The sequence below is a fragment of the Prosopis cineraria genome, unplaced genomic scaffold, assembly GCF_029017545.1.
Source record: "Prosopis cineraria cultivar Desert tree isolate PC_DT_omini unplaced genomic scaffold, ASM2901754v1 PC8, whole genome shotgun sequence".
Lineage (NCBI taxonomy): Eukaryota > Viridiplantae > Streptophyta > Magnoliopsida > Fabales > Fabaceae > Prosopis > Prosopis cineraria.
In genome coordinates, this window is record NW_026555339.1 from 10,212,294 (window position 1) to 10,238,184 (window position 25,891).

General features: G+C 26.7%; 1 protein-coding gene across 1 annotated transcript; it reads right to left on the bottom strand.

The window, feature by feature from the left end:
* Positions 1–17,724: 17,724 nt before the first annotated feature.
* Positions 17,725–24,565, bottom strand: LOC129317278 (subtilisin-like protease Glyma18g48580). The gene is made up of 7 exons (XM_054961637.1): positions 24,479–24,565; positions 23,003–23,338; positions 20,572–20,861; positions 20,361–20,475; positions 19,060–19,168; positions 17,951–18,282; positions 17,725–17,880 (listed from the first exon to the last, which is right to left on the bottom strand). The coding sequence occupies exons 1-7, from the start codon at positions 24,563–24,565 to the stop codon at positions 17,725–17,727; spliced, it is 1,425 nt and encodes a 474-aa protein (XP_054817612.1).
* Positions 24,566–25,891: the final 1,326 nt, after the last annotated feature.

Consider the following 25,891-nt stretch of genomic DNA (forward strand, 5'->3'; position numbering starts at 1 on the left):
TGTGTCCAATCTTATTCTCAGGCTCTTAGCTAAGTCTCTAGGGATCTCACAACCATTTGCTCATAAATGATGGGACTTTGAGTAATTAATTAGAATACCTATGAAGGACTTTGTACTAATTTTTATTAAAAAAAATTTGACTATGATTACTGGTTTTTGTTTTTTATTACTCACATGTATTTTCTTATAAAAATTTAAAGAAATTATCTTTGGCTAATAAAATAAATAAAACAAATCAATATTTTGTTAAATAATATTTACTTTATTTGTGAGATGGTGAATTAAATTGAGATTTAGTAGAGAAAACACTGTTCTGAGTACTCATTATAGAAAGAATTACTCTAAAATTCTACTCAATATAATTAATTACTCTCAAATCTATTAACAACTAAATTTAAGAGAATAACAACATATTAATTAATTGTGTTGAGTGAGACTTGTATGTAATTATCCGTTTACATCAAGCGCTGTTCTAAATATAAAGTTTTCCCAACTGATTTGTAGAAATTAAGAAAAATAGCTAAGTCCATTCATTGCAATAAATGTATAGAAAATTTGTGATATTTTTTTTAAAAGAATCCTGCTACTTAACTATATATTAAAATTTAATATATAGAAATAAAATGTTCTAATAAATAGAGGTATTATGGGAAGAAAAATTTAATAAATATCACAAGAGAAAATGAGACCTTTGTCAGGAATGGAGAATGACTACTAAGCAAGATTAGCAGAAGGATGAACTTAAAACCTAAGTCTTGAGTTTATAAGGTATTTTCTTTATTTCATATTAATTATTAAGGCAAATTTTATCTAACGTGAGACTTCTGATGTCAGCTCAAATCTACTCACACTTAAATAACTTAATAATCTTATATTTACAATCAAATCAAACTCACAATATATAAGTACCTTATATTTAGAAAGGGATGGAATAAGAGTCATGATAAATGTTAAACGGGAGGGGGAGGCATTTCTGTCATCCATTTTGGTGATGCAGAGATAAGACATGATGAAGAGATCATAAACTTCCCATGAGGGAAAAGCAGTAACACCTTATCTTAATTGATTTAAAGACTTTTTTTTTAGCCACTAATTAAGTTAAAGATGAGATTATAGGACTTAGTTATATCATTATTTTTCGTTACCATATTATCTTGTCACCTTTATACCATGTGCTCTTAGGATTCTCCTTTCATAGATTTTGAATCCCTCCTGATCTTTACTTAAAGTTTTGCACTATTCATACATGTACTTAATTTATCAAGGAATTTTTTTTTAAAAGAAATTGATGAGCAGACTAGTATATTTTTGTGACGAGGGGTGATTCCTCCCATCACTGTTATAAAAAAAAAAAACTTTTTGTCGTGAAAGTTTTTAACTTCAAAAAAATAAAGAGTGAATTTACTATTAGACTAAAAAATGATTTCGGGGAAGATTTTCGCAGAAAATCATTGAAAGAAGTGTTAGATTTTTCTGATGTGGAACGCACGGGGAGACAGTTTTGTTAAGCTTAAAAGCCCCACCGATTTTGTCCCCAAAAAAAACAAAAAAGCTCCACCGACGACTTATTGTGTCAGATGCTCAAAGGTACAACTTCACGTGATAGTATATTAGTACACACTAAAGTTTATTGTTTTGAAAAATAATATTTAGATAATATAAAATAATAAATTAATCATAGTTAGGTTAAAAAAATTTGAAAAAACATGACATTAAATTTATATACTTGTTTTTGATATTTTAAATTTTATAATTTTATTTTTTAATATTTTAAATCCTTTCATAAGTAGTATTAAAGGAATCTATAATATTAAAAAATAAAAGTGTAAGAATTTAAACTATTAAAAAAATACAAAAACTACTTATGAAAGGAATCTATAATATTAAAAAATAAAAGTGTAAGAATTTAAACTATTAAAAAAATACAAAAACTACTTATGAAAGGAATCTATAATATTAAAAAATAAAAGTGTAAGAATTTAAACTATTAAAAAAAATACAAAAACTTATAATAAAAGTCGAATAAGTGCATGAACTCAAAACATTCTCAATTTTTTTAAAAAAAATTAATTACAAATATCAATTCTGATAAATACAAATTTATGAACTAAAAATTGCTTTTAAAATTTAAATACTTTATTTATATTTAAAATTTAAAATTTATTTTTATAAAAATTTACTGAGAATATAACTGTTATTAATTTCTTTTTCTCAAACCTAATTGTCATTGTCCCATTTTTGACCGGTCGGCACTCAAAAGTTATTGGGACATATACAGCGAGTCAATGACTCTCATGGTATAGAGTAAGAGTGAACTTAAAAAAAAAAAAAAAAATTGCTAAACCGTGTGAAATACACATCCCTAATTTGTACTTTGCATGTAGTGCTTGTTAAATGTCAGTTCTAGTGATCTCACAAATGTGAAAGTGACTGACATGATAAATTGCAATTATTAATAAAATTAATATTTAAAAAATAATATGAATTGCAAATGCTATGCACAATAAGGAGTCAATTGGCTAAAATATTAGTATGTATGTAATTTATTATTCCCACTATGTTTAATTGGGTATCATGGGTTGGGGTGGCTTCCAAACACAGCCTTTATATGGCCTATAAGGTAGGCCTTACTAAATGAAAGCCCATGGGCTTCATCTGTAGCCCAAGCCTCCTTGGCTACAACAAAAACACGTATTAAATCCACGAATCCTAAAATTGAATCTAGGGTCCATAGCCCATGGTCTTAATTTGTAGCCCAAGCCTCACTAGCTGCAACAAGAACACGTATTAAATCCACGAATGCTAGAATTGGATTTATTGGGGTCAACAGCCCAATACACAGATTTTGAATCCTCTAAATGTCTTCGAATTTGCAACAATTCTTTAGAGAGAGAGAGAGAGAGATGTAGGCCGTGATTAGTATCGTTGCTGATACAAAGTCAAGCTACCTTGTCTTATTGGAATAATGGCACTGATAGTCCTTGCAGAAATGGGAACAATTCTAATGTGATCCTGTGTGATGTCTTAGTTGGCATCCTAGGTGGCATCAATGAAGATATCTATGATGACACTTTACATGACGAACAAGTCATACATGACAGCATCTACTCCTAGGTGGCATCAACCAAGTTCAACTTGGTGGGTTACAGGGAGAATATGTTGGAGGAATAATACCATAAAATTGTGCAATATTTGATAGGTAGAAAATTGTTTTCTAGAAAGAAAATGAGAAGTGTACCTATCTCATTTCTTTTTAGGTGCATTTTCCAGACATTCCAGCCTTTAAAACCATTACATATGATTCAGTAAAGAACAGCAAAGGTTTATGCGGTAATGTTAGTGGCTTAGGCGATAAACTTAGCAACTGACCCTTATGTCCATAATAATAACATGATACACAAAGATTGAATCTTTTCTCCATATATGCTGTTTTGGTACACACAATTTTTACAGTCATCGAGGGATTGAGGCTACAGAGGATTTTAATGACAAATATCTCATTGGGGATTTTATATTTTACAGCCATGAGTTTTTTCTGCTTAGGTCATGTCTCCTGACGTAAATGTTGTATTCTCCCTTTCCTTTTATGTAATTATTTGACTGAGTCAAATATGAGCGTTGTTAAAAGTAATTGGGGTTAGTTCTCCCAAGACATTTTATGCATTCACATAGATTAATAGCTTTTTCAAAGACGTTTTTTACATTCTTATAAACTTGAATTTGAGACCTGATCCAACGATTATAATCCTTTCCACTAAGTTCAATATCTGTTATACTTATTTTATGAGAGAAAAAAATTTATTCAAACTTTAACCTAATTATTATGCATACATATATATGTAAAAGAAAAATAATTATTTTTATTTTTATTTCAAATTTCGATAGCCAATACAAAGTCTTGCTTTAAAAGAAAGTTCGTATAAATTTTTAAATGATTGAACTCATTTATTAAACTCCATATAATATTTTCTTATCATATCAAGTTCCTTACCTCACTGACTAACAATATTATAGTATACTATTTAATTTCTTTCAGTACTACTTCTTTTGAATATTTTCCAAAGTGAGATGACATAAGTAGTGTGGCTTCTGAGCTGTAAAGGCTAAGGCTATTTCTTCTTTTGATCTTTGGTTTGCTACTGTCAATATCTGCGAGAATTTGTTCTAAAGTCTAATAATGTAAAGATGTCGTGTGAAGTTATAATGCTGCGAACATGAAGAAACTGCACTTCATGAGGAGTGAATGTCTAGTTTTTTTTTTTTTTTTTTTTATATAGCTTTTATATGGTCCCGTTTGTCCCTTTTAAAGCAATCTAGATTAGAAAACGAAGATCTAATGTCTAAAGGAAAAGGAATTAACTTTGCGAAAAGCACAGGGCGTGAATAAAATGTGGCCCATTCTTGGAGCACATATTACCCCAACCTTATCTCGAAAGAAGATGCTCTTCATTGGGGAAAAATGATTGTTTAAAATTCAATTCCCCCTAAAGCTTATATATACATATACTCTCTCATTTATTCAATATAGGACAAATTTAAAATATTTTTTTATTCCTTAATATAAGGTAAAGTTAGACTAATTAATATTTTTCAATTTTATCCCTTATTTATTTATTATTGTTTGAATTACTTGATAAAAATTTCTTATGGTTATTATTAATTGCAAAGAAGAGTATTGGAAAATTACATATTTTTTTAAACAATTTTAAAGATATATTCCTTCCATTCTTATATATAAGTTTTTTTTACTTGAATCTCACATGCTAATAAAAATGTGTTATTAGTTGAAAGCACACAAAATCACAACAATTTTACTAATTTTACCTCTAACAATGTTACAATTAATATCATGGTGATAGGTAATAAAACATACAATTAATATCTCCTCAGCAAAATTGTCTAATTAATTAAAATTATTATGACACTCCTTATATTTAAAAACAAAATAAGCTTATATATAGAAAATACCTATATATAAGAATGGAGGGAGTAACTGTAAAATTCTTCATATGCGCAAAGTTAATTAAATTTGCCTTGCATTAAGTACCAGCATATATCATATCCATGTGCTTAAAACTTATAAATTTGTCAATTTAGGGTATTTTGTGTATCTTACTTACTTTCACTTAATACACTTCTTCATATCTCTTCAAGATATATCAGCTTGGACATATAAAACAAGAAGGCAATTAAGCAACACACTTGACTAGTATTGCAATTACAAAACAAAAAAAAATGGAAGAAAGAAAACTTGGACATGACCAATTTAATGATAGTTATAAATCTTCAAGTGATTATAAAAAATGAGGAAGGACGACAATTCAAGACCTTGATTATAAAAAGGTTAGTATCAAATGAGGACATCATCACAATTTAAATTTCTAAAATTCAGAATTGATCATGTTTCCATACTTCAGCATTGAAAATCTTTAAAAAGTTATATTATGACGTTAACTTTTTCTTTTTTTTATGATGTCTTTCATTAGTTGTGTCATTCTTAAAACAAACTAGGTGAAAATATTTAGATATTGATAAAATGAAATCAAGAGATGGGTTGTTAGAGATTCTTGACTTATTGGTCTCCCACTATAATAAGCATAATATTTATATATCCATTATATATATATTAAGCAACTTGACAATGAGGACTTTTCCTTTACCACAGCCTTTCACTTTTGGAATTGATAGTCAGACTTCATTAAAAGGAAGGAAAGAAGGAGACAAGAAGCTAGTCATCATAACTTTTTCCTTTGATTAAAGGATCAAGAATAATGAATAATGCATTACTTTAATGGAAGAGAAGAAGTGACTCAATCAATTGACCTTATCTGTTGACCATGATTAAATGGAGATCATAGTAAGAGCAGTATCGAATAAAGGTGCCAAGAATAATATCACATCAAATATTATAATATAATTGAGTTCATGCATTAATCATCTTTAAATTAAGATGTTAATTTCTTTCAAAAAAATTAAAGATGTTAATCAGTGTATTTTCTCGTGGATTATCAATATAGGCATCGCAACCAAATGGAGGACAAAAATGATATTTCATAGTTGTCATGTGTGCTTGTAACAATATATTTTGTTGGTCAATCTCAACTTTTTCTTGCGTCATCGCGAAGTGAATATATAAAAAATAATATATAGATAGGACTTGTACTACTAGTATTTATATTTATGAATACTACGGTTCCATAAAATTTATATTTTATGTTGATTTCATGAATTTTACTTTAATTCTTTTATATTAAGAAAACATAACTTTCAGTCTCTACATTTTGCATCTGATTTGTTTATTGATCCTTACAATTTATTTTCAGTATTCTAAGTCCCTATAGTTTTTCTTTGTCTGTACTTTAGATCCCTAAATTTTTAGATGAGTACTAACATGGTATTAACGGTGTCAATTATGCTGATGTGGAGAATAACACCGTTAATTATATGGTGATATGTCAGTTAGTGGCTGATATGTATTTTTTTTGGGAAAACAAAGAAAGAAAAACTTATGTGTATTTTTTAATAATTATTACATATATAAAAAGTAAGGTTTAAGGTTATGAGAAAATGTCATGTGTCCATTTTTAGGGTTGTTGTAATTCTATACTTCAAGGTGTCTTTTCCACAATTCTGTGCTCAAAAGTCAGGTTTGGAGTTAGTTTCGAGATGATTTTTTTTCAATGTATATAAAATTTATTATTCAAGTTTGGAGCTACGACAATTTTTTTCACTTTCTGGTTATTAAAGAAAAATACTCCATCAGGTCCTATTTACAAAAAATATTCTAAAAGAAACTTGTGGTTCAAAATATAAAATATTTTGTAATAATAAAACTATTCTTTTTAATTTTACCATTTTCTTGATTAATGTAGAGGTATTTAATGTAGTTGTATCATTATTTAAAGTCAAGGATAAAAATAAAAAATACATATCATTTTTTATGATATTAAGAAAAAAAACAAACATTTTTTAATATGCATGAGACGGTTGAAAGTATCTTATTATAAGAATTGAAGGGAGTACACATAACCTTTTCTTTCTTTTTTTTTTTAAAAACACATCAGCCACTAGCTAACACATCACCATATAATTAACAGTGTTATTGCCCACTTAAGTATAATTAATATCGTTAATGCCATGTCAGCACCTCTCTAAAAGTGTAAGGACTTAAAGTGCAGACGGAAAAAACTGTAGAGATTTAGAACACTAAAAATAAAGTATAGTAATTAATAGCAAATCGTGTGCAAAGTGTAGTGATTAAAAGTTATATTTTTTTTATATTTTAAGTTTAAAGTGTAATTTTGTCCTTAAACTATTCTCAGAGGACCAATGTTGCCCCTAAACTAATTAAATTGAAGCAATATTGCCCCCGTTATTTAAATATCCATTAGTATAGTTAGTGGAACCCACTTTTCATGAATTAATATATAATTTTACCTCTAAACTATTCTCTGAGAAGCAATGTTGCCCTCACTGTAGCATACCAGATTTTTTTTTTTTATAATTTAAACTCAACCATAGTTGGGTTACAGCCACCCAACATATTTTTATATCAATAATTTCAATATAAAATATTTTATAATTGGCTTCAACTCACACAATATAACATTTCAAATAAATTTTTATCTCCCACATGCCATTAGGCTAAATCACATTTGTCCATCCTTATACTCCCAACAAGTAAACTAAATCACATTTGTCCATCCTTATAATCCCAACAAGTAAAATAAACAATTTAGTCAATTTTCAACACAAGCCAGTTATTTGGCTTCATAATCATGCCATTTTAACCAATTCAAAGTAAATCAAATATTAAAATTACAGTCATCCAAAGTATACCAAAAATAGAAATAGTTTGAAAAACATGATTACATTTATATATTCATATAATTGTCAATAAACAAAAAGCCCTAATATTGACAATATAACACATTATAAATCATAAATCAAATATCCAAAAGAGACAGTGGATCTAAACCACTAAGCCTCTGGGACTCCTCCACGTGTCACTCGTGGCTCTTCTCCTGAAAATTGTTAACCACATAATGAAACTCAAAAGTCCCAGTAACTAAAGCTAATTTATGATAGTGTATACAAACAGTTAAATGTGTGCTTATTAAGTGAGAATTAAAAATAATATAATTCCAACAATATAAAAAATATTACAATACACACAAACAACCATCCTTATATCCCTCCATTAACCTTGAGCCGTAGCCCTCACTCAGTGCTAAATTACCCGACCAAAGGTAGATTAGTCCGAGCCCTTACAAGCCACTTGTTGAGCTCCAATAGGGGCGTACCACGTGGTACATAAATACAACAACAATAACAAGTCTCCCAACACCTCCTACAATAATCAAACAAATTCATAATAATATCGCACAATTATACAATATTACAAAATTCATAATTTTCTCAATAATCACCCAATTAACATGAAATAACACTAATCACAAATTAAAAGCATAGTTACCTCGTGGCTTTTTCAATAAATTATTCCTTACAATTTCTCTCCCACCACAAACTTCACTAATAATACAATCTACAAATAACATATTATTTATAAATATTAGTTTCAATTTTTGAAACTAATAAAATAATTCTAATAATAGAATTAAAAATATAATATAATTCCTAATTTTAAATCTTAATACAAATCTAGAGTTAATACTATTAAGTAAAATTTTTAACTCCTCTTTTAATTATCAATAAACATTAATAATCTAAAAATCAACTTCTAAACTAATTTCTATTATCAAAATTTTCTTTTTATTTTATAAATTCGCACCTAAAATACCTAAAAATTAAAAATTGAGTCTCTAGCTTAGAATCATAATCCTATAGCCATAATAATTCATTTCTTATCCCAAATAATCATCTAAACCTCAATAAATCAACATATATTTTCAGATCTAGTTTAGAATTTAATCCATAAGCCACAAATTCAAAGATTATCAACAAATTTATACTCTAGAACATTTATTATACTACTGACAACCTCAAAAACCATATTTATTCAACATAAATTTATCCCTCTTCCAAATCTTAAATTTTTTACTACCACAAAATCAGAAACCAAAGAGGAAGGATGACTGAGAAAATTTTTTAAAACATTTACTTAGTCTTGAAAAGCTTAAAATCACACCTTAAATATCCTATTAAAAATTCTTACCTTAAAACTCAGCACCAGCGAAACTAGACGCTCTCTCTGCCTCAGCTCGCGCACAGGGAAAATGAAGAAATGAAGAAGTGAAGAAAGAAGGAAGGAGGTGGGTTTTTATAAAAAAAATTCAGTGGGTCCCACATTTTTTTATTATTTCTTCTTTCCTCTCTCTTCTTCTTCTTTTTTTTATTATTTTATACAATGATTGCACCGAAAGCCGATTACATTTTCTTCTTTCCTTCCTTTCTCTTTCTCATACCTTTTCTCTTTCTTTCTTTTTATAATAATAATAATAATTTAATAATATTTATTTATTTATTTATTTTAATTAATTAATAATTTTTTTTAATAATTTTTTTGAATTATATCCTAAATTAGATTTAATAATCATTTTTTACTAATTTGCTTACCTCTAAATATTTTTCAAAATTTTTATTAATCTAAATTAACTATTAAAATTTAAATTGGGATGTTACACTCACTATTTAAAAATCATAAAATTAAATAAAAATAAAAATAAAAATATAATAACATTAAATAAAAATAATATTAAAGTTATATATAAAATAAGTATAAAAAAATATATATTATAATTTTATAACTTGTCAAATATAAGTGAATCTTGGTTAAATTATATATGAATAGACTTAAAAGTATCTGTATTTGCATAAATAATTATCGATATCTTTATAAAAAATAATCTCAATCATATTTTATACATGTGAGTTATTAAAAAATAAAGTTAGCTTTTAGTAGAATTTAATTTTTAATTTTTTTAATTTTTAAGCATTTTTAATATTATAGTTAAAACTGTCTAGTTTTTTAAAAATTGCTCTGATTCCCAATTCAACTTCAATTTTGATTTAATAGCGATTTAATTCTTATCCAATCTAGCTCAATCATGAAGACATTTTTTGATCCAAATCGAGTCGTTAATGACGCTCGGTTGATAGTTATAAGTGCAAATACAGATATTTTTGAGTTTACTCATGTTTAATTTAATCAAGATCCACTTATATTTGATAAATTATAAAATTATAATTTATAATATTATTAATTTATGATATTTTATTAACATACTATAAATTTTTTATTATGTTTATTTTATATATAAATTTAATATTATTAAAATTTTATTTTTATTTATTTTTATAATTTTTAAATAGTAAGGACAATATTATTCTTCTGAGAATAGTTTAAGAATAAAATTATACTTTAACTCATAAAAAGTGAGTATCACCAGCTACAGTAATGGGCATTTAAATGGTGAGAGCAACATTACTTCGATTTAATTAGTTTAGGAGTAACATTGCTATGATATATAATTTAAAGATAATATTACTTTTTTAAAAATAATTTAAAAATAAAATTACACCTTAACCATATATTTTACTTCCATTTAAGGTTCTTTTAAAATGAATATGCCCTGACTTTTAAAAATAAATAAATAAATAAATAAACGAATATGGCCAACCACAAAACCTCGAAATCTTTTGGAAAAGCAATCTCTTTATCAAAACAAGAGAGAGGGATTTTGAGCCCTTCAATCATTGGGATCAAAGAACCCCAAGAATACTTTTTATGAAAAAAAAAAAAGGAAATCATTTTTGTAAAGATCTTCTAATGACTGTTATCAAGTTTGGCACATCTCACCAGGAAGGAAAAAAAAAAAAAAAAAAAACAAGGACTCCGTCACCAAGCACACACGCATTCTCCCTCTGTTAAAAACGTATATAATATTTTTTAAAAGATTAAATATTAAAAAATATAAGATATTTTTAATCTTTTAATTTATAATTATTATCCTTTTTTCAAAAATATCACTACTGAATAAATTATTTATATTTATTTTAGGGTGAAACACCCTATTAAAAAAATAAATATAAAAGATAAGATTAATTTAAAGATAAATAACTATTTTTTTGAAGATAAGATTTAGTTAAAAATATCTTATATTTTTAACTAAATCTTATATATATATATATATATATATTTCATATAGAATGTGCTTTCATTCATGATTTGTATATATATTATACTATTTCAATCATGAAGCTGTGTCATTAAAATTATCTAGAAATTATTTTGATTTCCATTTTTTTGTACACTATTTTTATTTCCATTTTTACCTATAATAAAATGCCATGAATGTACAAAACATATACCGTACTGTCTATGTTATCTCGTTGAAAATTGATAAGAACATTTTTTTTAATGAAAAAATCAATATATATTGTAAATTACATGCATGGTACTGTTTATCTACAGTGAATGAATAATACCATGTTTTTCCTTTTTTTTTTAAAATCTGATTTGTGTATAATAAAAGCTTATTCAAAACCTATAATAAAATTTTTTAAAAATAGGTGTAGGACCTATAGTAAAAAATGCGTTGAATATGAAACTCATTAAAAAAAATTATATAAGATATAATATTTTTTTTTTAAATGTAGAAGATTTATCATTTATTACTTATATTTTGTATATGTGTAAAGTAATTAATTGTATATAACATACAAATAAAAAAATAAGTGTGGAACCCATAGTAAAAGATACTTGTAAATATGAGACTCATAAAAAAATAATATGCATGAGATTTAATATATTTTTGCAAATGATAAGTGTGGAAACCGTAGTAAAAATTTCTTTTAAATAAGATACTCATAAAAAAAATATGTATGAGATCTTTCTTTTTTTCAAATGTAAAAAATTTATCATTTGTTGCTTGTATTTCATATATTTATTGGATAATAAATGGTTAAAGTATACTTTTAGTCTTCTAACTTTATACAAAGCTTCAATTTACTCCTTTAATTTTATAAAGTATTTTTTTAATCCTTCAATCCTAATGTCATTTGTTTTAAATGATTATTTTTTGTGTCAATCATTATTATTTTAAAAAAATTAAACTTAATATCAATATTTAAAATATTTTGTCGATATTTAAAAGTTTAATGTAAAATTTTATTGGGATAAAACTAATCATGTTAGGGTTAAAAGACTAAAAGATATTTTGTAAAGTTAAGGGATTAAAATAAAATATTGTATAAAATTAAAAGACTAAATGTATACCTTAGCCAATAATTAATTGTACATAACATACAAATTTAAATAATAAATTATAAAATACAATATTTTATTATTTAAATCAATCAAATTATTCCTATTCATTTTTATATGAGTAAATTTTAATCAATTCATATAGTTTAAAAAATTAATTAATCCTAATTATTATGTCTAACATTAAAAAGTTTGGATTAAGATATACTTGTGATTAACATTTTATTGTTTTCCTAATTTAATGATACTATCATTTAATGAAGAGGAATTATGAAAAGATGTCATAAATACTTTTTGAAATTATTTTCTTGCTTATAAAAAATAACAACAAACCATATGAAAATTTTGCTTATATTTAAAAATTGAGTAAATATATTGTAAAAGTTGTCAATGGATTATATATGATAGAACTATGGTGATTTTGTGAGATATATTATATTTGAATTTAATAATTGAAACAAATCCTATCACTTAATAAGTCTCACATGTGATATAATAACAATTGTTCAATTTAATTAGACTATTGTAAAGATATTTTGTCATATAATACTATATACTTTAATTCTAAATGTGGTTGTAAATATTAAATGTCAAATGTGTAATAAAAATATAAATTGGAAACTTATAATAAAATTATAAATTTAATTTTTACAAATTATAAAAATTCAAGTCTACATCAATTGAAATTTAGGTCTACATGCATAAGGAAATAAATTATTGAATAAAACAATTTTTTGTAAAATAAGTTTCTTATTTTTATGCATAAGATGTATTTTTAATTTGTTATCCTATATAATACATTTTAAACAAGAATAAGTTGGTATTCATATATTTAATATCCATGGGGTAATGAATTTTAGAATAAAGTACATTGTTTATTTTTAAAAGGAAGATGAAACTTTAAATCCCTCAAATGTGCTTACTTATTAATTTATTTTCTCAAATTTAATTTTTATCAATTTAATTTCTTATATTTTCTTAAATTGTTACCTTTATATTTAGGTTTTGAAACAAAAATTGACCATTAAATTTATTTTACTTATAAAGTATGCTAATAACCTAACTTTTACACATGATTAAACGAGAACAAATTTGCCTTCAAGTCAATTTTATTTTATCATTAATTTATGTGACTATTAATTCAATATTTTTCATCTATATTAGCAAATTTTAAGGGTATGTTATATCTTCTTCAAATAATGAACTTGAAGGACTGCATGATTATTGGGGCAAACTTAAAAATATTAATTTGTTATTGAAGAAAATTTTATCATCCCTTTTTAAATATATATTATAAAATGTATATTGAATGATAGTATTTAATATATTTTTTTATTTGTGTACATTATAATTTAATTTTTAAAATTTAAATTTTAATAAAAAATGTAAGGGGTAAAAAATTTTGTTTATAAAATTTTGTTTATTTTTCTAATATATACAAAATAAGTTGATGAAAAGGCAAAAAATTCTATAATAAAAAATTGTATGAATGAAAAATTATTTTTGAAAGATCTATTTTAAATTGTGATGAACAATATTCAAATTTGATTTAGTTAGATAATCATATAAAAATGTGTTATTTGCATTTTTTTATATGTATAAGTCTAAGAAATTCTTAAATAAAATAAATGGTTATTTATATTTACAAGTAATAAATTTTTAACTAGAATATGTTTTTTAAATTTAAATTTATGTGGAGATCACATAAAAAAATGTTTATATTTTTTTATATATGCATGATATCATATTTTAAAATAATTTGTGTAAGAATAAAATAAATTGTTATCTTTTTTTTTTTGCTAATAAGTATTCTCTCATTGAAAGTAATTATATTTGAAACACAATCGAGCATTAAATGTGGGCACATCTCCCAATAAAAATAATTTTTTTCTTATTTTGTCATATATAGCCAATACTAAAATAAAATAAGATGTTCATAGAATTTAAAATAAAAATATTCTAAAACAAGGTATATGTTTTAAAAAATTTTTTTGATTATATGTTTTATAATTTTAATTTACATGAATATAAAAATTCATAGATCAAAATAAATTATTGTCTATATTTGATTATATATGGGATAACAAATTTTATGAAAAAATTATTTTTTATTTCTATTTTTAAATCACAATAAACATTATCATATACTCTTTCATATCCTAAATATAAGGTCTTGTTAATTGATTGGCAGAAATCAAGGAGAGTGGGAAAATTGGTTATTTGTAATTAATATATAGAGAATTTGTGACATTTTATTAAAAATTTTATTATTAAAATTTATTGTGTAAAAATAAAAATGTCCCAATAAATAAGAATATTATGAGAATAAACAAATTATTAAATTAGACAAAGAGGAAACAAAATCTTATATTTAGGATCCGATATTAAAGCAAAAACCTTTGCAAGTGGGAGGGGGGACTGCACTTCTGTCCTCTATTTTGGTGCTAAAGTGATAAGACATGATGAAGAGAACAAACTTTCCATGAAGGAAAAGCGCCAACATCTTATCTTAATTAATTTAAAGATCGGATTATATGACTTAATTGCTTATATTATTATAGACAAATTAACTCATTAGCTAAAAAAAATCTTGTACCAAAAAATATGGACCAAATCTTTAAAAATTTAAAAAAAAAACTGGTTCACATTGATATATTAAAGGTTTATTATTAATATATAAAGGATTTATTATTAAAAATTTACAAATTTATAAAAGGTTCATTATTGATATATAATATATATATCATTGACAATATAATAAACTGGTTATAATATAAAATATATAAATCTTATGCTATTTATTTGATTTAGTTTTATAATATGAGTTATATATAAAAAAAAACCCTTATTATTATTTTCTTTATCATATTATCTTGTCACCTTCACACGATGTGCTCTAATGACTGTACATTTTATAGACTTTGAGCCACCTTTTCTCTCTGCCTAAAGTTCTGCACGATGCATATGCACTTTATTTATCAAGGATTTTTTCTAAAAAAAATAATGCGATGACTATTGACTAGTATATTTTTTATTTGTGAAGAGGTTTTTTAGCTACACTATGAAAAGAATCATTTTGTCATCGTGAAAGTTTCTGACTTTAAACAAAATGAAGAGTTTCTTGGAAAAATTAATTCTCAATGAAAATATTTGAAAGGGGTTTTGGAATTTTCTGATGAGGAACGCACAGGTGGAGAATGGAGATGGATTTGTCACACTTAATAAAAGCTCCACTGACTCCTTGTAAAAGATGCTCAAATGTACAATTTCACGTGATAATATAATATTACACTCAAAAGTATTTTTAAGAAAATGACAGTTATGTTCAAATCAATAAATTAATACAGATCAAAAGAAATTTTAAAAAACAACAGTGCAAATAATGATTCATACAATTGTAACTTATGAACAATGTTTTAGAAGCTGGATTGGATATTAAATTAAAAAAAATTAACGATTCTCAATTTTTATGGTCTAATTTGTTAGAGATTAGTTGTTAAAACAGTGATGTAATAATTAAATAAAAATAATATTAAATATATATAAAATAAATATAAGAAATAAATCTATAGTATATTAATAAAATGACATAACATAATCATAAATTATAAATTTATAACATGTTAAATATAGACAAATTTTGATTAAATTAAATATGAGTAGACAAAAAAATGTTAGTATTCGCACCTGTAACTGTCAATATTTTTATAAAAAATATTTTTAAATTATATTTTATATATGTTAGTTATCCAAAAATAAAGTTAGCTTTTAGTAGGAATTTAATTTTTAAATTTTTCTAATTTTTTTAATTTTTAAGCTTTTTTTAATATTTTATTTAAAACTGTTTGGTTTTCTGAAATCATCTCCAATTCCCTATTCAATTTCAATTTATAGCTTAATAGTGGCTCAACTTTTATCCAATTTGGCTTAATTATCAAAATGATTTTTTGGTCCAAAGCAAGCCATTAACGACTCCAATCGACAATTCAACTAATTCAATTGTCTGGTTTGATCCCTTTTTTTAAACATTGCTTACAAGTTATATTTGAAAAATGTCTTATTTTCAAATTGCAATTATGATTATTGAATTTAGAATTGATTAAATTGATATTTATAATTTAATTTTAAAGATTTATAAAAAAACCTAAATTATCATTAATTTAATCATCACATACTTAACTGTCATTTTCTTTTAGGAGTGAGTCAAAATGCTAACCCGTGTGAATTGGGTTATTGTCCATCAAATAAACAAATTTTAAAGTTCTACTTTCACTTTTCCCCTCCCAATTACAACGTCCCAATACAGCATAATTTGTATTTGTCTTGTGCTTCGTAAATGCTAATTCTGATCTAAAAAAATGTGAAAGCCATTGACATGATAAATTAAAATTATTAATAAAATTAATATTTAAAAAATAAAAAGGAATTTCAAATGTCATGCACAATAAGGAGTTAATTGCCCAAAACACTAATAGTGCGTAATTTCTCATTCCCACTATGTTTAATTGGGTATCGGTGGTTGGGGTGGCCCTTGGCCTCTAAAATTATTGATTGCTCACAGTTTATTTTTATTTAGAGACAATTTTATTTAAAATAAGATTGAATATTAAATATAAATATTTTTTTAACAGAAATTCAAACCTTAATTCCCTGAGTAATTTTGCTCTTATGAATTAATTGCATTTATAACCTATAATTGAAAGCCCATGGGCTTATGGATAAATTCATAAGTTATAGCCTACCACAAAACCTTTGTTGGGGCAGACTCTACAAATAAATTATTAACAATTTTTTCTCTAATGACGTAATTGAAGGCCCATGGGCTTATGGATATATTCAAACCGAACACCACAAAGTATTATTCCTTAGCCCAAAGCCTCACCACTAGCACGAGAACACGTATAAACCCACCAGGCCTAATTGAATCTTATTGGGCCAATAAATATAGGGTCAAATTGGTTATTTTTTTTTTATTTTTATCTAATTAAATATATACAAATAAAAGTATCTTCCTTCACTGCCGCATCATAAACATCATATATATGTGATGGTTATTTTTTTATATATATAACTGTTATGAACTATAAATCATAACGCTTCCTTTATATATGACAGTTATATATATAGAATATCACAGTTAAAAAACCAATCTTCATATAAAACAACTCTCGTGTTGGCAATTCTGGATTTGCGTAAGCAAATACGACGGTTTTGGTTTATGAACACAAATCCTGTCTTGGAATCATAGAACCTTTTTTTCTCTTTTGTTTAATTAATAACAATTGTTTTGAACATAATAAATCTTATATTGACAACATATAACATTGTCCACACTTGTCCACATGATTTTAGAACATTCTAGATCCTAGAATATTATGGAGCATTCTTTCTTCACAAGTCATGATTTTAGAACACAAACACACAAACACTGTCTTACACAATATCACAACACACAATATACTTTTGGTAACTTACACGTATAGAAATCTACATAGTGATCATTTTCTCATAAATTTCAGTACAATAGGACTCCTGACTTTGTGCATGCCATCTGTCCACGTCACCTTTCCAAATGAATAATCAGCTTCTAATTTGTGAGCTGAATATTCCTCTGCCTGCGGGATTATCTCATAGCTCTCGTTCTCATTCGTCCTCTGAAAACTCAAAGTATCAGGCTGAACAAGAACCCTAACTCCTCTTGGTTCTTTGACATTTACAAAATACGTGCTTGGAGCTCCAACGTTTGAAACTGTACGAGAAACACTCAGGTTCCACACCCAGAAATGGCAGAGTGATGGAAGGGTAGTTGAAATCTTGTAGCCTGTATAACTTTGGACACTTGTATGGCCTGTTATAATTAAGTGATACAACTATTCTTTCCTCGAAATCAGAAGCACATAACAAGTTTAGGTAATCAGGAGCGTCCAGATCATAAACAAGTCCAGGGTATATTGCACGGTTAGGCTTAACATATCCTGAACCATAATGTAATGGAGTAGCTACTTGATCATCGTTTTCGTCCAGATTTGGTCCGTTGGTGTCATCCCAAGTGGTTGCTGGATTATATAACCATATAGTTCAATGTCTATAATAGCTCTTAGGAGTTATATATATAGAGAAACTTATTTACGAGTCCCTAATAAGGGATTTACTTACAAGTAAATCCTGTAAATTTGTTAAAATACTTTCAAGTTCCTTGAGATTTAGTTATAATTAAATTTGTTTGTAAAATATCACATATGCCCTTGCATTTGACTAGCATTGATCAGATCAGTCAAAATTTTTTCCTTAAAAATATATTTTATTAAAATATTAATGCCTTAATATTTAATAATCAAACATGGCAAATTTACAAGTAATTATTAATTATAAGTAAATATTAATTGTAAGGGATTGATTACTTGTAAATCTACCATGTTTAACTTGTAAATATTAAGATACTAATATTTTAATAATTTTTTTGTTTTTGAAAAAATTGATCAGTCAATGGTTGCTTGGTAATCCGTTAACAACAGATGGCAACTGGTCAATGCTGGTCAACTTGGTTCAAAGGGTAAAATCTTAGGTTATTTGTGTCATTTTACTTGAAAAATTAATTACAACAAAATCTCAAGAAACTTGTGAGGATTTTTACATATTTGTAAGATTGAATTATAAATAAATCTCTTGAACTTATGTTTACTTTTCCCTAATTAATAAGGGAAGCAAAATATGAATATGACAATAGCTTGAGGTATGTTATATCTCATGCCAGCGGTCAGGATTGCTGATTTGATAGCAGCAGGAGTCCAATTAGGATGGCGATTTTTGAGGAGACCAGCAATGCCAGCAACATGTTACATGTGGGCATGCCATAGAAGTTCCTGACAGAATATTATAGTCAAATCGACGTCCTGATGAATAAGCCGCAATTATATTTTGACCAGGAGCTGCCACGTCAGGCTGCAATTATAAACAATTTCAAACAATCATGTTAATTATTATAAGCATGTACTAACTCGTGTAATTACGTGTGTGTATAACAACATGGTATTAAAAAAACAGATCTCATCACATTTTCTAAACACATGCAACAGACTCTGAAACTAATTGAAAGATCTAATTAAAATTAGATTCTATGAGGAGAGGATCTAGCATACATGAGATAAAACAAGTGGGAAACTACTAATTAAGTTTGCATACCAGAGTTGCTATGCTGCACTAAGCTAGTCAAACTAAGTCTTTTTCTCTGTACCCTTTTAGAGTTATGCAACTCATTGATTGATATGGAAAACATACAGTGCATGTGTAGGGGTTAAAGAGGGGGCCTACTTATTTAATGTTTAATTTATTATTGGGCCCATCCTCTACTAAGTTTCAGTAAAGATTAATGGCACACACCTTAGCTACTAAGTTCTAACTAGACTAAACAGATTATGCGTCTGACCTATCAACTAAATGATGAACATATAATGTAGTTGGGTAATATTTCAAGGACCACTAGCTAACCTATTTTAGCAAATAAAAGAAATAATTAATATCAACCCACACATAAGTTTCCAACATTTTTCGTTACCTCTTTATATATAAATTTGGATTTGGTGACTGTATTTAATATAAGCATTAAGTGTTTGTGTCATCTAAATCATTAAAATCTAAATTAATGATTTTAAATTCATATTCCATTTGAGATTAATGAATAAGTAAGTTTATTTGAATCGCTGATATGGATTTTAATCACTTAAATGATATAGTCACTCAGTATCTGCAGTCACCAAATCCAAATCCTTTCTTATATAAGTAATAACCAAACAATTATTCAACCAGTCATCATCTCCCATACGATTTTACCTCTGGCTCTTGATAATATTTCGTAGCAGAGAAAGCTTAAGCTCTTTCAAAATGTCATTGTTGACAGAAGTGATATCAAGGCGCTAGTTCTACTTGGCACATGACAGTACATTACAAGACTTTACTTATTTCCGTAGCAGAAAAACCTAAAAGACTAATCAGTTGTACGTATACTAGTTTGATTATATAAAAAAAAAGAAAAAAGAAAAAGAAAACTATAGTAGAACCAAGTGATAGGTATGGCACAAGCAATAACAAAGCAAGTGATGATAGATGCGAACACACACACACACACACACACAACCTTGAGAGTTGAGGGCAGAACCAAGCTGGGTTCCCTGGATGAGAATAAAGAAACTTTTGGAGCTGGCTTTACTGGCATAATACTTTTTGCGTTATCCAAGAATGCAAGTAGGTTCCTGCATGCAATATATGTAAAAATGGAGCGCCTGTCCTTGCAAACATATACATTTAAAGCTTAAAAGGCCTAGCATGTATTTATAATTAATAAATACTCATCGGAGCTATTTTCACTCTCATTCTGAGGATCACTATTAGGAACATTGGAAGTATCTAAAACTTGAGCATCAGCTGTAGCTGTGTTAAACTTTTTATGATTCTGCAGAATCATTTTCAATGCTCCTACACGTTTTGCTTCTTGACCTTTGTCCACAGGCCTCAGGCTCCTTCCTCTTTGGCACACCAATATGCGACCCTTTACTTTGTTAGAATCAAGTGTTCCACTTTTACACAGTTGACTGCAACAAGAACAACCAGAGTCGTATGTTATGTAATGGCATCGATTCTACGGATTAAGGATATAAACAATATCTGATGTATGTAAGGAGAAATGGAATATAAAGCGAGAGAGTAATATGTGGGAAGATTTTTGTTCTCACGCATCTTCAAATGTCGCATATGGAAGCTTGGGCATTTCCAGCAATGACCACGGGAATTAACTCTTGAGATGTTGAGTTTGTGGCAAGACTGGTCCCCTGAAGATCATCATCTCCAAAGTTACCAGATATTGTTCAAACATGTTACATAACTAAAAATATAATTTCGGGTCCTATTTATAAGATGGAGGGAAAAATATTTTTTTTTGTCCTATACAGTATATCATAGATTTTTTATGACAAATTTTTCCTCATTAAATGTTGGTGAAAGAAAATTTGTTATTACAGTACCTAAATTTAATAGGGATAAATTAAATTGAAATTTTATTTGAATCTTAGAAAAAGTGAATGAATTTTAAGACTTTATTTAATTATGGTAAAACATGTTCAAAGTAATTTATAAATAGGACTAGGAAGAATATTTATTAGGGACAACTAGATCTTTTGAGAAATTAATGACATGCAAGTCTCTCAAATTGAATTACAATAATCTGTCAAACTTTTGACACTTAACTACTTTGAGACGTATGTGTTATTAGAAAAAATTAATCATATGGTTTATATAATTTTGACTTAATTATAATTCTATCCCTACATTTTAACTCAATGCAACTTAGTTTCTAGAATTTGATTAAATTGTAATTCAATTCTTAAATTTTAACTTGATGTAACATAGTCCCTAGCTATAATTTCAATTATTTAAAATAATTGTCCCTATAGATTAGAAAATAAAATTATAAATACTAAAAGTTATTTCTTATTGCTTAGGAACTAATATTTTAAATAGCTAAAATTATAAGTATAAAGTTATATCAAGTCAAAATTTAGATACTGAATTATATTTAATTCAAACTATTACACTGAGTTAAAGTTCAAGGTTAAGTTGCAAATGAGTCAAAATTATAGAGATGAAATGATCAATTTTTCATTTTTTACAAAAATAATAGATTTATATATGTGAAAAGTAATTCTATGAGCTTGTTTGTTTCAGCTTATTTTACGAAAAAAATCACTTACTTTTGAAAAAAAAATGTATTTTATGATTTTTTATGATATTTGTTTAAAATTTTAAAAATAATCAAAATTTTAAAAAATCATATTTCTGATTATTTTAAGAAATTACTTTGAGTAGCTTTTGAAAATAATCTCATGCAATAAATGAGAGAGAATGTTTTAAATAGACAAGATACGTAAATATATCATAAAATTTTAAAATAATTAAATAATGAATTATTTTTATAAAACAAAAAATTAAGAAAGATATCATAAAATTTAAAAATAACTAACTAATAATCACTTTTTATATTATTATAATTAAATATAAAAAAATGATATTTTTTATAAAATCTCTACAAAATATATCTTATTTATGTAAAATCTCTAAACTATTTAAAATCACTTATTTTTTTAATCTTAAATAAACTGACCCTATATATATACAGGGTGTAAAAAGTTAAGAGTTATATATACATACTCTCTCTGATCTTATTTATAATTCACTTCCAACATGTTTCACAGAAATCAAGAAAAATCTTAAATCTTATTGATGTTGCCTTAAAATTTAACAAGTTTGTACCTTTATTCCTAATAAATGTTCTTAAATCTCATTACTGATATTTTTATTCAAAACATTTAATAAAGGCAAAAATGTAAAGAGGAGCATTGGAAATTGACAATTATCCTATAAATAGGATTGATTTTTTTTTTCTTTCTCTACCTTATAAATAGGACTAAAGGAGTACTTATATCTGTTGGCCGTTACCAAGTATAATATTATTAGGAAAGCCCCTATACTTCCTTTGATCCTATTTATAAGGCAGAGATAGAAGCATTTTTTTAGTCCTATTTATGAGTTATGTCATTAAATTTTTATTATAAATTTTTTTTTTACCCTCCATTGAATGTTGGAGAGAGAAAATATGTTATTGAAATATATATATTTAATAGGAGTGAAGTTGAGAACTTATTAAATTTTAAAACAGAGATAGTGAGTTTTAAGGTTTTTCTTGATATTGGTGAAATGTATTGAAAGTAACTTACAAAATAAGACCAAAGCAGTATATGGAGCCAAAGCAACAGTGAAGATCCAAGGCGCCAACTTCGTCACCGTCTCAAGTTCAGGTCCGTCATTACCACCAGAGGTAACAAGTATGCCTCTTGAGACTGCAAGGAAGGACCCAATGGAGATCCCATTGGTAAACACGTGGGTGGCGTTTCGGACGGTGATCCGGCCGATGGAAACAGAGAGCAAGTCGACGCCGTCATCAATGGCTTGATCAAAAGCAGAAAGCAAGTCGACATCAGTAAAGTCTTCAGAATTATCACGAGTCCAGCAAGCTTTGTAAATTGGACGAGCTTTCAGGGATCCGCCCTTGCCGTGCCGTTGCTGTTGGTCAGAACACTTACGTCGAGATGGTGTGTGTTCCGTGCCCGTCGAAGTCGCGTGCACTGATTTGAGTAGACCTGCTACTTAGGTTTGTCTCGTAGCCTTTGTAGAAACTGTTGGCTCCGATTAGCTTCCTATTCAACGACGGAGCACATTTTAAAAAAAAAAAAAGAGGATAAATGATTTTTAAGTATCCTTTAAATATATTAATTATAATTAAGAACCTTAAGTTTTGAAAATTAAGAAAAAAGACCAAAATTTTTAGTTGTAAATTTTTTTCTGAGTTGATTTTGTCAATGCTCATTTTTTATATCTTCAATATTAAAAAAAGTTAAAAGATAAGTATTAATGAAAACATACATGATTAATATCAAAATCATTAAATAAGAATATTGGCAATTGAAAGCACATGAGAACTGAAATTGTCAAGCATGAGCATTAAAAAATTAAAGTTAAGTACTAAAAATATTAAATATGTTATGTATAATACGAGCACTAAAATATTTAACACCAAAAAAAAAACCTCGATTTCGATGAACTACCATGGTCTTTTTTAGAATGCCAAAATTTAGTCTTTACCTGTAGCTAATGTTCTTGTATGATGTTTAAATATGGTTTGCCCAAAAAAGATAAAATATAAAATTATTATCAGATCGTTTTGCCATCCCTTTAGAATAAAATATACAACAACATCTATAGATATTTAAGAGGAAGAATTATAGTTTAAATTAATTATAGTTAAATTTTCAATTAAAAATTTAAAAGATAAGTTACAAATATTTTTTAATAATTATAAATTCATGAATTTCAATTACAAATAAAATATTTAAATTTTAAATTAAATGTAACTCTCAGTTTACAATTAAAATTTTTATTTACAATTATTTGAATCCATCCTTTTTTTTAAATTACCGTTGTACCATATATTTCCTCTATTTGAAATTATTGTTCTTTAATTTCCAGCAGGTTCATCGATGATTGATTTTAGTTTTTCGTTTTTGTTCTAGCGTTCGTACGTACAGTTTTGCTATTTGAATGAATGATTCCAGTGACATTTCAAAAGATTATTGAAGAACGTGCATGTACTCCTTTTGTTTTTTAGTGAGAAAAGCATGCATGAAATAATTATTGGGACCAGACCTGCTGCAGAGTTAAATGACCCAGACAAACTGTAAAGTTCACATTTTGTTCCCCCACGCCGCTTCCGTGGAACAGGGCCGTATCCATCGTCTTGAAAGCCTCTCGATTCTGGCCAAACTCCCGTTTCAAAGAATTAATGATAGTTAAGTTTTCACAGCATTATGAGCGCTGGATTGGACCGGTAAGTTCAACTGATTAAATTAGCAACCGGTCCCAAGTTCAATCTGCTTATTGTTAAAAATCATCCAGTTAGAAAACTACTTGTAAGGATGGAAGTAGGTCAGGCTCTATTAAGGACTAACAGTTTGACTTACTTTAAGTTCAACTTAACTTATTTACTAAATAAGTTTATGTTAAGTTTAAATTTGATTAAATCTATTTAATTAAATAGGTCAATTCTTTTGTTTTTTTTATAAGGCATAACCTATAAGTTTAACATGCTGTCTTATTTACATATATATTATTATGTAATATATTATATACACATCAGTTTTTAATCAATCTATTGTTTTTTATTTTTATTTATATTTTTAATGAAATTAGACTTATTTATTGAATTTAATGTTGTTGCTTTATTGTTCTATTGCAATTAGTAAGTCATCTTAATTATTATACATTAGAATTGATAAATCATACTATAGAAACATACACTTTGAGACATTTAATACTAATATGTAATCCTATTTAAAATGCTTATTTTTAAATAGACTTTTATATAGGCTTCAAGGCAATGCTAGGTTTTAGGTAAGATCAAGCTGGAGAGCCTTGTACAGGGTTCAGGTTAGACTTGAGCCTCTAACCCACCACACATGTAAAATCTCATTATGCTAAATATAATTAACTAATAAAAACTCATGATAATCAAAGGATTAATCCCAAGAGTGATTACCAAGTTTTAGTTTAAATTTAAGAGATCTCAAGTTTTCTAAATCAAAAGGAGTTATAACAAATATAAACCCTCGTATCAAAGTAAAAACTAATTACAAAAGTATGAGATATTTCAGAGAAGTGAAAGAATTTAAAAATGATTGAAAAACAAAACATGTGCTGTAATGCAGGGCAATGTGCCGCGACTCAGGTGCCATGTGCCACGGCGTGTTGCACGAAAATTTAATAGATTTTGCTGTCATTTGACGGTAGAATTGGGGAACTTTTGACAAGCCTTGATTCTCAGTCCGACGTTCGAATGATGTGATCTAGATGTCTACGGAAAGCTCTTAATATGAACTAGCTAATGGCACGGGTTTCACTTTCAAAACAAGTCACACCAAGAAGTTGGACACCCAAACACTTTTTAACCACTTTTCACAACTTTCACACAAAATGGATGTCCAAAACCTTCAACAAGTGCCAAAACCCTTTCCTAACACCTGAACCATGTCCATTAAACTCAAAACTACCAGTATAACACAT

What these genes read in the sequence shown, in the direction of transcription:
- LOC129317278 (XM_054961637.1), bottom strand. Translation starts at nt 24,565, where the DNA reads ATGGATACGGCCCTGTTCCACGGAAGCGGCGTGGGGGAACAAAATGTG. An exon ending in GTCATTTAACTCTGCAGCAG is followed by an intron (nt 23,339 to 24,478) that starts GTCTGGTCCCAA and finishes TCTGACCAACAG; the next exon opens with CAACGGCACGGCAAGGGCGG. An exon ending in AGTGAAAATAGCTCCGATGA is followed by an intron (nt 20,476 to 20,571) that starts GTATTTATTAAT and finishes TATTGCATGCAG; the next exon opens with GAACCTACTTGCATTCTTGG.